Below are 15376 nucleotides of genomic sequence, written 5' to 3'. Positions count from 1 at the left end.
AGCATGATAGGTTTCCCTTCAGGGATGATTCAAATAACCCACGAGGGAGCTTTTATCAAACAAAGTTGATTTAAAAATATAGTCAACAGGAAGAGTTAGAAAATTAACAAGAAATTTTTATCAATTACAAACAAGAAACAATACAACCACCACAATGTATAACGCTTAACAAAAATATCTGACATGTTCCAATTGAACCAAAACCCTTGCCATAGACAAAACCTTTAAACAGGTTCAATACAGCAAAGTCTACTACTCACGTGATAATGAAAATTGTGTCCTTTGGTTGAACTCTGAAGTTCTCTGGATTCACTCCGGGGAATTTCACAGTAACTTCATTGCAGTGTTAATGTAAGCCTTACTTGTGACTAATAAATAAACACCAGAATCCAGCCCCCCACAACAGAAGATTTTCACGCTTCTCGTTTTCAACCAACCAATAGAATTTTCAAAACAATAGGGAGAGGGGGAATGCACTTCTTTTTAGCTTGCTGTCCCTTTAAAACAAAAATTCAAACCTGCAGCTCCAAACTGAAAAAAACTGTCCAAAAACACATCACTATCCTAACAATGCAGGATCTTAAAAACTAATCCCAGAGTAAACAAAAACAACCCCATTTAAGCCGGTTAAATAGCAATAAAAGGACATTTCCAGTTAAGCCGGCAACAATGACATCACTGAAGATGTGAGCTAAGAAACCACTTAACCTGTGAGCTGCAGAAATGATGATTTTTAAAAAACATTCTTAAAAGGTACACCAATGCCACAATACAGACATACTAACTAGGAGCAGGAGTAGGGCACTTGTCCCTTCAAGCCTGCTCCCTCATTGAATAAGATTATAGCTGATTGAACTATAACCTCCTGTCTACGTCTGGTAACCCTTCACTCCTTTGATCAAGAATCAATCTAGTTCTGCCTTGAAAACATAAAAAGGCTCTGCTTCCGCTGCCTTTAGAGGAAGGAGCTCCAAAGAGTCACTACCCTCAGAAACCAAAACTGAGTTAAATGGGTGACCCCTTATTTTTAAACAGGGATCCCTAGTTCTAGATTCTCCAAGGAGAGGAAACACCTTCTCGACATCAACCTCTCAAAATCCCTCAGGATCTTATACGTTTCAATCAAGCACCTTTTCTAAACTTCAGTGGATACAAGCCCACCCTGTCCAATTTTTCTTCACAAGATAACCTGCCTGTTCATGGTATTAAAATCTGAGAATCTTACGGCAAAGAAGTAGGCTGTTTGATCCATCATGCTCGAGCCATGTATTGGGAAGAGTTGTCCGATTTAGTCCCACACCTAGCTTTACCCCTTATAACTTTACAAGTTAGTCCTCTAAGTGCATATCCAATTGCTTTTTGACAGTTCCTACAGAACTTGCTCCCATCTTTCTTTCAGGTAGTGCATTCTAGACCTGAAAAAAATTCCCTTTAGTTCTTTTCTCAATTATTTTTAATCAACTTGCTTTAACAAAGCCCCTCATCTGTTAAATGCAGCCCTATGATCTATTAACTTACTTTCAAGGAAGGGATTTTCTTACAGTATTGGGCAAAAATTGCGGCCAGTTTTTGAAGTATTAGTGATGGCAAAACAGTCAATGTTTGCCATTATTACTCCACTGAAGCAAGCAACTCAAGTCCAGATATCTGAAGTTAAAATGAACCTCCAGAAGCTCGGACTGTGATTCTGTGCTGTTGCGGTACTTGCCCCTTAAACCCTCAGAATGCAATCAATTAAAAATCACTGAACTAACGAGAACTTGCAGTTTTAGGCTTAGTCTCCTTGAAGAAATTACACCTTGTTAAATGAGTAACTGTTCCTTTGTAAATGGCATCCTAAGTTCAGAACTGGCCCTGAAAGAGTAATTTTAGTTTTGAATGTCAAATTATGATTTAAAAATTCAGTTTTGAATTCATTTCAAAAATTGATACCTTGACTTCCATCTTAATTGCATGTATATGTCAAACATTTAATTTTAACTTTTAAAGAAAGCAAATAAATTGTGAAGGGATTCACTGGTTATTTCCTGGTTCACGACAGAGAATATGTCAATATGATTAGCTGCTTAACTTTCCTGATAATATTACTGCCATTGGACACAAAGATTCTTTAATCTAACAGCAGATTCAAATGGAATAAAATTCCATATTTATTGACTACAGCTCAGCCTTCAACACCATTATTTCTACAAATCTCATCTCCGAACACTGTAGCCAAGGGCCCAGCTCCTCCCTCTGCAACTGGATCCTAGACTTCCTAACCCACAGACCACAATCACTAAGGATAGACAACAAGACCACCTCCACGATCATCCTCAACACCGGTGCCAAGGCTGTCTCCTCAGGCCCCTAGTATACTGCTTACACGCCTATGACTATGTGGCCAAATTCCCCTCCGACTTGATTTTCAAGTTTGCTGATGACACCCCATAATGGGTCGGATCTCATGAAACAGAATACAGGAAAGAGATAGAGAATCCGGTGAACTGATGTGACAACAATAATCTCTCCCTCAATGTCAGTAAAACAAAGGAGATAGTCATTGACTTTAGAAAGCGTAGTGGAGGACAGGCCCCTGTCTACATCAACAGGGATGAAGTGGAAATGGTCGAGAACTTCAAGTTTTTAGATGTCCAGATCCCCAACAACCTGTCCTGGCCCCTCCACGCCAATGCTATAGTTAAAAAAACCCACCAACACCTCTACTTCCTCAGGAGGCTAAGGAAATTTGGCATGTCCTCTATGACTCTCACCAACCTTTACAGACACACCATAGAAAGCATTCTTTCTGGTTGTACCATAGCTTGGTATGACTCCTGCTCTGTCCAAGACTGCAAGAAACTACAAAGGGCTGTGAACAAAGCCCAGTCCATCATGCAAACCAACCTCCCATCCATTGACTATGTATACACTTCCTGCTGCCTTGGAAAAGCAGCCAGCATAATTAAGGACCCCATATACCACGGAAATTCTCTCTTCCACCTTCTTCCATCGGCAAAAGGTACAAAAGTCTGAGGACACGTAGCAACCAACTCAAGAACAACTTCTTCCCTGCTGCCATCATATTTTCAAATGAACCTACCTCGCATTAAGTTGATATTTCTCTACATTCTAGCTATGACGGTAACATTACATTTTGCACTCTCTTGTTTCCCTCTCTATGAACAGTATGCTTTGTCTGTATAGCATGTCCGAAATAATACTTTTTGCTGTATGATAATACATGTGACAATAATAACTCAAATCAAAAAGCAGCCAGCATAATCGATGACCTCACGGACCCCGGCCATACTCTCTTCCACCTTCTTCCATTGGAAAAAAAATACAAAAGTCTGAGGTCACATACCAACCGACTCAAGGACAGCTTCTTCCCTGCTACCATCAGACTTTTGAATGGACCTCCTTGCATTAAGTTGATCTTTCTCGACACCCTAGCCATGACTGTAACACTACATCATGCACCCTCTCCTTTCCTTATCTATGTATGATATCCTTTGCCTGTAGAGCGCACAAGAAACAATACTTTTCACTGTATACCAATACATGTGACAATAATAAACCAAGTCAATCAAAATTCCCAAACCCAGGTCAGTTTCGTCTGGTCTTCAGTAAAACTGAGTCCATGGCATCTGTCCACCCAAGAAATTATTTGAAATCATGTTCAAGAAGAACCATGCGGCTGCAATTCCGAAGAACTTATTCAACTCATTCATTTGCAATATCGTTTAATTTCAACAACTGCCAAATGTTTATTCACATAACTTTTAAAAGTTGGCAGCTGTCAATATCTGATGTACAACTGATGCACAGGACTGGTTTTCAGCTCAGTAAATTCATTCAGTGTTATGCCATAAATCACAACAGCGCCTTTGAAGAGATGCATTAACCTGAAATCTGGCACAGAATATTCTGGGTCTTGATTTTTAAATGAGATACTATGGCCCTGTTTTTGCTGGAGGCAGGTGTCACCACAGAAATTAACTGTCAGAATGCTGCCATCTGCTGAATTTAACAATGTCCTTACTGAAGGGCAATGACGAAAACAACCTAGGTTGATCAAGAAATAATCAGACAACTGATGACAGGTCAGCGACCTAAACTATTACCTTGATTTCTCTGTCTACAGATATTGCCGAACCTACAGAGTAGTGCCAGCATTTTCTGCTTTTATTTGAAATTAACCATCTTCTGAATCAAAACCAGTTTTGTCAATGTGGACCAGTGACATCCATTTTAAGTATTGCCAGCATTTCCACTGTATCCTGTCGATCAATTTTCACCCCATCCATTACCTCCACCATCTCCACTTCTGCTAATACTTTGTCAGCATCATCTTCCTGAGTAAACACTGATACAAAGTACTCATTCGTATTCCAGCCTTGTCCTGCACCTTTTGGGAAAGTGAGCTTATTATCTCAAGTAGGCTCCACTCTACCTCTCACCATACACTTACTGCTTACATGGTAGGAGAAGAGAAGATTTTTCAGTTTACTTTTATGTTCATTACCATTTTTATTCTCATATTCTCTCTTTGCCAGTTGCGTTTTCTTCGGTTTCCCTCCTCAAATTACTGTATTTGGCCTAGCAATTATGAAAAATTCATCTGACATGAATGACATGCCCTTTTCATTTGATCATATTCTCCATTTCCTTCATCATCCAAAAAGCTCTGGCCTTTACTCGCTTACCTTTCTTTTTGGAATGTGCCCAACCTGTACCTCAAACATATGGTCCAGGATTTTACAGCCTTACACATCCCAAAACCATACAATCCTGTCTGGGGTCAACAGCCCGTCCCATTGTCCGTCCCTTGCCTGTTCCAATTCCTGTGGCGGGCGGGGCAGGGCGGTAAAATTCCCACCATGACCTTTAAAGTTCACCCTTTTTTTGACTAAAGTTTTTCTTGTCGGTCACTGGTTTCATTTTACCCTGACTCGATTCCCCCTCAACTCATTCAAGTTAGCTTTCTTCCAATTCAAAAGTTCTACTTCAAATCGATACTTGCTCTTCTCCATTACTAATCTAAACCATATGGGCCACTTCATATACCTCATCCCTCGGCAAAAGGTGCAGAAATGCTTCTTCTTAGTTGGACCAACTAAAAACATACCAGACAAGGAAGTTCTCTAGAGCGTATATCATGTGCTCTGGCAGCATGGTGGCACAGTGGTTAGCACGGCTGCCTCAGTGCCAGGGACTCGGGTTCGATTCCCAGCTTGGGTCACTGTCCGTGTGGAGTTTGTACGTTCTCCCCGTGTCTGCGTGGGTTTCCTCCGGGTGCTCCAGTTTCCTCCCACAGTCCAAAAGACGTGCAGATTAGGCGAATTGGCCTGCTAAATTCTCCCTCAGTGTAGCCGAACAGGCGCCAGAGTGTGGCAACTAGGGGATCTTCACAGTAACTTCTTTGCAGTGTTAATGTAAGCCTACTTGTGACTAATAAATAAACAGTAAAAGTTACTTCAACTAAATTCCTTTCCTTCATTACTCTAGACTCTAAAGTTATCTTGATCGATATTTGTGTAATTAAAAGCACCTATTATCACTACACTATACTGCTTGAATTCCCTAAACATTTGCTCTCTTTCTCACTATTTGGAGACCAATATATTACCTCAATAGCATGATCATTCTCTTTTTGCTTCTCAGTGCCAACTAAACAGATTCAGTTCTTGCCCCTCAAGGTTATCCTTTCTTTAAACGACTATAATGCTTTCTATAATCAGAAGACAATAACAGTCACACATTATAGTTGAATAGAAAATTGGCAAGAGAGGGGCACTGAGAAATATACGTCTCTGAAAGCCAAGAGGACTCAGGAAGATGTATTTGGTAATGAGATCACATTTCAGACAGTAGAAAATGCAGATGATGATCTGGCAGATGTGAAGCCTAATGAGGCGGAAACTGAGCACAAGACTAACCCTGTTGTTGAGTGTGTGGTGAACACATTTAAGGGCCCGTCAGTCACAGACAAGCAAACGCATGGTGTCTGGGTGCTACCCATGTACAGACATAGGGAGTGACTGACCACAAACAATACAAACAAGAATCTCAAAATTGACTCAACAGGTTATTCATTTTTACCTAATAATAGTCAACAGCCTTTTTTCCTCACATTAACATAGCTTGAAATATCTTACCATGCATGCTATGTTTTGAATCAGACAGGAGTCTCACAAGTGCCCAGAAAGCATCCTCTTCATTCAGATACATAAGTAGTAGTGCAGTAATCTGACTCATTCCCTGGCAGTAACCTACTTCCTGCAATTGAATAAAATGAAAAATAAAGGTTTAAGAGTGACATATAAGGAATTTAGTAATTTCCCTTTACGGAAACGAATGAGACTTGTATATTTAATTTATACAGTTTGATTTAGAAATAAATAATTCTTAAGAATGATTTATGAAACATAAACATTCGGAAAAGGAACCAAAGTAAAAAAGACAGCTGCCAGCTTCCTTTCCAAATCCAATTTATACTGAAACCAGAGCTTCAGAAAATGCAGCAGTTTCCACAGAATCCCTACAGTGAAGGTGGCCGGCCATTCAGTCCATCAAGGTTGCATCGACTCTCTGAAAGAGCATCTTACCCAGGGCCACCCTCCTAGCCTATCCCTGTAACACTGCGCAGTTACTATGACCAATGCACCTAACCTGCACATCTCTGATTGTGAGAGGATTCTAGAGAAAACCCACCGGGAGAACATGCCAACTCCATGCAGTCACCCAAGGCTGGAATTGAACTCGGATCCCTGGTGCTGTGAGGCAACAGTGCTAATCACTGTGCCGCCATGCCACCCTCACTGAACTGTCCACAACTGACATTACAGAAGTGTTAACAGTTGTCAAAATGCGAAACTCGGCAAAAAGGTAGCAGTGCAGACACATACATTTTTCTTAAGCTGCAGAGATTTACAAACAGTGTGAAATTTAACAATTGAAGAGATGCCAAATTGGCGCCACAAATCAGAAAATATTCAAAAAAATAAGGAAAGTGAAGCAAAACTATAAAATGAAATTAATTTAAAAAGTACAGCAATTAACAGGCACAAATAAAATAAACACCAGAACAGAAGTAGTGTCATTAGATGATTCATACAATAAACTTACAGTTAATAACACCCACATCCCGTAAATGAATTAAAAAATAGCAAAATGAAAGCAGTATTAATTACTTTGCCTCAGTATTTACCAGGCAAACCAACATGTTAACTTTTACAGATGCACCTTAGAAAGCTTTCTTTCTGGTTGTATCTCAGCTTGGAATGGCTCCTGCTCTTCCCAAGACCGCAAGGAACTACAAAAGGTCATGAATGTAGCCCAATCCATCACGCAAACCAGCCTCCCATCCATTGACTCTGTCTACACTTCCCACTGCCTCGGCAAAACAGCCAGCATAATTAAGGACCCCACGACCCCAGACATTCTCTCTCCACCTTCTTCTGTTGGGAAAAAGTTACAAAAGTCTGAGGTCACGTACCAAGCGACTCAAGAACAGCTTCTTCCCTGCTGCCACCAGATTTTTGAATGGACCTACCTTGCATTAAGTTGATCTTTCTCTACACCCTAGCTATAACTGTAACACTACATGCTGCACTCTATCGTTTCCTTCTCTATGAACGATATGCTTTGTGTGTAAGCATGCAAGAAACAATACTTTTTATTGTATGCTAATACATGTGACAATAATAAATCAAATCAAATGGTAGGTGCAACAGAAGAAGAAATCAAAGAAGATATAAATACGTACAAGGCAGAAAAGGTTGGGATAATTGATGGACTAATTAAAATTGATAAAATCCCTGGTTCGGAGGATCGCATCTATACATATCAAGAGCAGTTAGGGAAAAGGTGCTCGAGGCACTATAAACATAAAAGTTCACTAGAAAAGGGAATAGTAAGAGTAAATCGGGGGACAACTAATATGATTCATATATATAAAAAAGGATAGAACAAATCCTTGGCCTTGTAGGTGGTAGAAAGATATAATACATAAACCAAGAAATGGCAAACATCAGAGCAGTCAGCTTGATTCCAAAAGGGAAAACTGAGCTTGGCCAAACTTGATTTATTTGCAGTTACAGAAAAAGTAATGACTAGTGCCGTAGACATAACATGTTTGATTTACAAAAATCTTTTGATAAGGACTTACAACCAGGTCAAAACATGGGGAATCGGGAGACAAGGAGCAAAATGAACAGCAAAAGAGAGTAGCAGTTAAAAATAGTTAGGAGATTGGCAAATGGTGAGAAATAGCAATTCCACAAGGACTGTTGGGATCATTGCTGTACAGCATTTAGGTAAATAATGGAGACTCATAAATCAGGAGCACAATTTTAACATTTAAAAATGACACCAAAATGCAGGGTGCAGGGAAGATTGCAACAAATAACAGGAAGATATTGGGCAAGAACTTCTGTGAAATGGTAATCACAGCCAGATTGCCACTCTGCTCCTTTTCACTTACTTAATCTGGAGCTGCACATTTCCCACAAGGGCTTCCGACACAAGTCTGCTGATAAAAGTGCAGCGCGACAGCTCTGGACTCCTTCCAGTGCAAGGCAGCGGCATCAGGGGAAATGAAGCCACATTCCCTTTTTATAGCACTCATTACTGTAAACTAAGTTTAAACATTCCAGCCACTTTGCGAAGGCAGGGGGAAGGCAGGTATGTGTACTAAGTGGGTGAGGGTTTGGAGTCGTCAGGAGGGCAGTTACAGGTTGGGTACTTGGGGGATTGGGTGGTCTGGGGGAGAGGGGAAAATTGAGGATAGTTGGGGATGGGGGGTTTGGTCGATAACATGGGGTAATCCAGGGGGGGTGAGTTGGGAGGGTAGTAGCAATTACTCAGGAATTACAAGTGGTTTTAATCCTGTCAATTTGCCCTGGTTAACTATTCTGCTACAGGTGCCTGGACCATCTGATGTCTCAGTTTTATTGGGAATGTGCCATTCCTTGCACAGGGGCTGGGGGGGTGGGGTGATCCCTCAGTGCACCTTCAGGGTACCTCCCAGGTATGACTCCCCTGTTGCCCGGAAATCAGAAGTTCTAGGCCATGAATAAGCTTGCAGAATGAGCATGTGATTGCAAATAAACTTCAACTTAAGGGTGTGTGAGGTAAAACATTTTGGTAAGAAGAATATAGAGGTCACAAACTCCTTGGATAACAATCTAAATAGAGGAAAAAGAACAGAAGAATCTGGAGGTACAGATACATGAATTACTAAAGGTAGTCTCATGGGTTAATAAGGCCAAAAAAAGAACAAAGCACTGGGTTCATTTCTAGAAGGAGGGACAGAACTCTAAAGCAAAGAAGTTATGTTAAACTTGTGTAAAACCTTGGTTAGACAAGTGTGAACAGTCCGTTTATAAGAAAGGATTCATACACCAGAGAAGATACACCAGTCCAAAGATGTGCGGGTTAGGTTGATTGGCCATGCGAAAAATTGCCCTTAGTGTCCTGAGATGCATAGGTTAGAGGGATTAGTGGGTAAATATGTAGGGATATGGGGGTAGGGTCTGGGTGGGATTGTGGTCGGTGCAGACTCGATGGGCCGAATGGCCTCTTTCTGTACTGTAGTGATTCTATGATAAGATGTGAAATATTGGCCAGGCTGGGGTTCTTTTCTATAGAAAACAGATGGGGTGAACGGATAAAAGTGTTCTAAATTATGAAAAGAGTTTGCAAGGAGAGACGTAGAGCTGTGCTTCCTTTCACAAAAAAGAGCCCAGAATTGAGGCCATAAATATAAGATAGTTTCTAATCGATTGAACAGGGAATTCAGGAGGAATGTTGTCACTTAGACAGTAGTTACGATATGCAAGACACCCAACGTGGACTGGTTGAAACAAGTCATTTACATGCATTTCGGGGAAAGCTACTTAAGCACATGATGGCGAGAAAAGCAGGATTTGTCAGAGTCAGGGGAGTAAGGGATAGGCTCATGCAGAATATAAACACCAGCATGGATCTGTAAGGATGAGAAGCATGTTTCTGTGCTGCAAGTACTTCGCTCAAGTTCACTGACTAAATATTTACAAAGTTATTGGATGAAGCTGATCAAACTCCAGAAAATATAATCTAATTTTCACTCCACAAAACAATCACTCGTAGCATGCTTTGATGTACGATTACCAAAGAGCATCTGATGAATTTTATGCCCACAATGAATATTCTCCTAGCACTGTTAAATTCTTCAAAAAAGGGGAAGACACTGAACAAAAAAATTTCCCTGACATTTTCCTTCAGATATCCTTCACACTGAATTTCCCCTCCCCAAAACCATGACCCCATTCAAAAGAGTTTCAACAATTACTTGGTTAGAAGTGACATTCTTGAAATCAATCACTAATAACTTTCATTTTGAAAAAAAATTACAATCTTATAGAATGACAATTAGAACAACCAGCTCAAAATACTGACAATAAAAAACATACCGTGTTATACATGGAGTAAGCAGCTAAAACATGGAACAAAGCTTGTTGCCTGTAGAAGAGAAATGCAAAAAAATTACCTTTCAATTTTGACCCATGCCATATTAATATTTACATATTTACTCAGACAACTTCCTTAAATCTGAAAGCAAGATCTAGAGTTCGGGGTGTTTTCAGGAATGCAAATGCTCCATTTACACATGTGCCAGTGGCTGAAAAGCTCAGCAAAATAGTATCCTGGACACTTGCAAGAAAGACATTCATGGGTCATTTCAAAAGAACAAGCAGATTTCATAACTTTAACTGTGTCTCACACAGGATTAAAGGAAGCCATTACCTTGCAACTGAAGGTTCCTGTCCTGATGGCTATTTTTCTTGAACCTTAGCAATTGACATATATTGCAAAGGACAGTTACAATGAGGAAGATCCATCAGGCCTATCTTAACATTCACCCACAAATTTATGGTCTCTCCTGGTTGCTGACTATCAGTTACCAAATTAACCTTCTGAAAGCTTCAGTTCAGTTTTGGACGATATATTTACAGTACGGCTTCCATCATTTCTTCCTGCCATTCTGCTTCTTTGACTCTACTGCTACTTGGCTTCACTCCCACAATTAGGTAGTGATTATGCCTTTATTAGCTGCATAAAGTACTCTTTTATGGGTCCTAAAATGTCCAGCAACTCCAAAAAAACACTAGTTTGCGGGCATAATATTATTAACCACCAATTATAGAACATAGAACATTACAGCGCAGTACAGGCCCTCGATGTTGCGCCGACCAGTGAAACCAATTTAAAGCCCATCTAACCTACACTATTCCAATATCATCCATATGTTTATCCAATGACCATTTAAATGCCCTTAATGTTGACGAATCCACTACTGTTGCAGGCAGGACATTCCACGCCCTTACTACTCTCTGAGTAAAGAACCTACCTCTGACATCTGTCCTATATCTATCACACCTCAATTTAAAGCTATGTCCCCTCGTGTTAGCTATCACCATCCGAGGAAAAAGGCTCTCACTATCCACCCTGTCTAATCCTCTGATCATCTTGCATGCCTCTATTAAGTCACCTCTTAACCTTCTTCTCTCTAACGAAAACAACCTCAAGTCCCTCAGCCTTTCCTCATAAGACCTTCCCACCATACCAGGCAACATCATAGTAAATCTCCTCTGCACCCTTTCCAATGCTTCCACATCCTTCCTATAATGCGGCGACCATTAAGGGTTATGTGGAGCAGGCGGGTAAGTGGAACTGAACCCACTATCAGATCAGCCATGATCTTATTGAATGGCGGAGCAGGCTTGAGGGGCTAGATGGCCTATTCCTGCTCCTATTTCTTATGTTCTTATGACCAGAACTGTACGCAATACTCCAAATGAGGCCGCACCAGAGTTTTGTACAGCTGCAACATGACCTCCTGGCTCCAAAACTCAATCCTTCTACCAATAAAAGCTAACACTCCGTGCGCCTTCTTAACAACCCTATCAACCTGGGTGCCAACTTTCAGGGATCTATGCACATGGACACCGAGATCTCTCTGTTCATCCACACTACCAAGTATCTTGCCATTAGCCCAGTACTCTGTAATCCTGTAACTCCTGTTATGGCATATTAAACAAACTCTAGAATCTGAATTCATATGTGCTATCATTACAGAATAGCTAGAACAAAAAGCAAAATACTGTGGATGTTGGGAATTAGAAATAAAAACAAAAATGCTGGAAATACTCTGCAGGGTCGACAGCATTGGTGGAGAGAAACACTTAACAATGATAACCGTTCATCAGAATTGAAGATCGGTAGAAATGTAACAGTTTTAAAGCCAATGGGAAGGGGCAGCGAGTAATGAAGGGAAGGTCTGTGATAGGGTGGAGGGCAGCAGAGATGAAACAAAAGCTTTCATGATGCAACATTGTGCTGTAATAGATGTAGCACAAAAACACATGTTCACAATGGCAGATATTTAAGATGTTTAAAAATTAGGGAATATATTACATCAAATTTCAGTTGCAATTTTAACAACTTACATTTAGATAGAGCCTCAAATGTAGTTTACAAGTCGGGATGTCTTATTGCAGTTCTACAGGACCTTGGTGAGACCACACGTAGCGTACTGCGTGCAGTTTTTGTCTCCCTACCCAAGAAAGAATATACTTGCTATGGAGGGAGTGCAGTGAAGGTTCAATAGGCGATTACTGGGGTGGGCAGAACTTTCTTATGAGGAGAACTTGGTTCGACTGGACCTGTATTCCTTAGAGCAGAGGTTCCCAAACTTTTTTCACTGGGCCGCACTTTCGGAATAAAACTTTGCTCGCACCACACCAAATTTTTTATTGATAAGAAATACATTCAAAAACAAAAAAAAAACAACTCCTGGCAGTACTTGATTCATAACATAGAACACAACTACTTTATAATATGATCATGGGACATCCAGAAAGTATAAAACAATGCAGCTACATAAAAACATGATTCATTCCCAAAATATACTTATTGACAAGCCTCTTACATATGTAACCTTAAGTAAGTATACAAACTCAATGAGAGGTGTGAGCTTGTTTTTGTCGGGTAATCTCATTTATATTTGGTCTAATTTGAGACAAACAAACTCTCATCTCCTCATCAACACAAAGAAGCCTTTCTCTTTTCGGGTTTTTGATATTTGTCAGAGCTGAAAATCCCTGTTCACAACAATATGTCGTGAAGAACTGTGGAAGAATAGCTAATGCTCTTGAAGAGATGCGTGGATACTGTTTCTGGTTGTATATCCAAAAAGAGTCCAGTGGCATGCTCCTGTGTTTCATTTTCAAGGTGCGATCACTCGAAATGCAGGCCATTTCCTCCTCCTCATCCAATGTCAGACCTGAACAGCTGGAATTCGCAAAGGGGTCTCTAACCCAGTTGAATTTACCGGGAAGTAATGATCAATCTTTTCTACCAGTAATAGAAAGAAACCCTACAGTACAGAAAGAGGCCATTCGGCCCATCGAGTCTGCACCGACCACAATCCCACCCAGGCCCTACCCCCACATCCCTACATATTTACCCACTAATCCCTCTAACCTACGCATCTCAGGACACTAAGGGCAATTTTTAGTGTGGCCAATCAACCTAACCCGCATATCTTTGGACTGTGGGAGGAAACCGGAGCACCCGGAGGAAACCCACGCAGACACGAGGAGAATGTGCAAACTCCACACAGACAGTGACCCAAGCCGGGAATCGAACCCAGGTCCCTGGAGCTGTGAAGCAGCAGTGCTAACCACTGTGCTACCGTGTTGGAAGATGTTCCTGTATGAGGCCGTACAATTCATTGTTCGTTTTAAAACTTTTTACCAGTGGGAACATTGAGGTTATGTTGCATCGCTCTTCCGAGCCAGAGCTGAAGCTTTTTTTTGAATGCAGTTAGTTTGTCTGTAGTTGTGAGGATATGGTCATCGTGGCCTTGCATACTGGCATTGAGCACATTCAACCGGGAAAAAATATCGGCCAAATATGCCAGCTTTGCACAGCAATCATTGTCATCCAGTTGGTGGTGCAATGGGTTCCCTTCTTGTTCCAAAAATTCTCTTAATTCGTTCTTCAGTTCCAACACCCGATTTAAAACTTTTCCGCAGGACATCCAGCGAACCTCCAAGTGCAGAATTAGGCATTGATGTTTTGATCCCATGTCTTTGCAGAGTTGAGCAAATAACCGCGCCTTTAGTGGTTTTGCTTTGATGAAGTTCACAATGCGCACAGTTTGATCTAGAACCAACTCCAAATCAGCTACAAGGGTCTTGGTGATTAATGCCTCTCTGTGTAAAAAACAGTGAGTTGATATTACATCTGGATTTTTCTGTTTGATGAGTGCCGCCAAGCCTCTCACATTCCCTATCATACATGACGCTCCATCCGTACAAATTCCAATACAAGAATCCCATGAAATCTCAAATTTTTCCAAATGCTCAAAGGTTTGGAAAATATCTTGTCCTCTGGTACGTTTTCCAAGTTCCTTGCAAAATAGAAACTGTGTGATTATTTCGTCATTGTGAATGAATCTGATATAGGCAAGCAACTGTGCTTTTCCACTAATGTCGGTCGATTCATCAACTTGAATGGCAAATTTAGAATTCTTCATACTTTTGGAAACTCTCTTCTCAATATTAGCTGACATATCACTATTCTTCTGCGAATTGTATTATCAGACAAAGGAATTTCCATAACTTCTCGCTCAGCATCATCACCAAAGTTTTCACAATCAAGCTGCAGGCAGGCTGAATCAATTTTTCAGCTATTGTCTGTGGTTTTGTCTGTTGAGCAATCAATTCAGCCACTTGGCAAGATACAATCTGCATCTTATCTGAGACTGTCATTCGTTTTTCAAAATATGATTGTTGGCATTTCTGCTGTTCCAAAAGCCTTTCAAAATATTGAACATCCTTGTTTGCCAGATTTCCATGTTTTGACAACAGATGTCTTTTCATCTTGCTTGGGACCATATTGGAATTGGAAAGCTTCTCACCACAGATCAAACACATAGGCCGAGGTACGTTTTCATCTCCAGTCCATGTGAAACCGAGACTCAGACAGCTATCCATATATTGTCGACAAACTTTCTTTTTTGGAGGTTTGCTTGGGCCTGCTACTGGTGTAGAATTAAACGACTCTTCTTCAGCACTCTGTTCGAACGGCGATTCTGGATCACAACGTGGACTCAGATCGTCCTCAGCATCACTTGATGCTCTTGTTCTCACTTTGGAAAAATATCTATCCATGTTTAAATGTTTCTTTGATTGTCCTTGAATCTTCCCCCACACTTGCCATCCTCTCTCGTCGAACCAGTGTGGCGCGCCGCACCCTTTGGGAACCCCTGCCTTAGAGTTTGGAATGATAAGAGGAGATCTGATATAAATGTATAAAATTCTAACAGGGCTGCAGGATACGGGGT

At 40.8% G+C, this 15376-nt stretch overlaps 1 protein-coding gene across 4 annotated transcripts in view; it reads right to left on the bottom strand.

Moving 5' to 3' along the window:
- The window catches only part of usp6nl (USP6 N-terminal like), a 211268-nt gene that overhangs the window by 51942 nt on the left and 143950 nt on the right, over positions 1–15376 (bottom strand). For all 4 annotated transcript variants that reach the window (XM_078235858.1, XM_078235859.1, XM_078235857.1 and 1 more), the window contains 2 exons: positions 10437–10485; positions 6141–6261 (listed from right to left, as the gene is read on the bottom strand). In XM_078235858.1, coding sequence (XP_078091984.1) covers positions 6141–6261; positions 10437–10485 — 170 coding nt within the window. The remainder of the gene's footprint in view (positions 1–6140; positions 6262–10436; positions 10486–15376) is intronic.

The sequence above is a fragment of the Mustelus asterias genome, chromosome 19, assembly GCF_964213995.1.
Source record: "Mustelus asterias chromosome 19, sMusAst1.hap1.1, whole genome shotgun sequence".
Taxonomy (NCBI): domain Eukaryota; kingdom Metazoa; phylum Chordata; class Chondrichthyes; order Carcharhiniformes; family Triakidae; genus Mustelus; species Mustelus asterias.
This window is presented reverse-complemented; position numbering and strand designations above follow the sequence as displayed.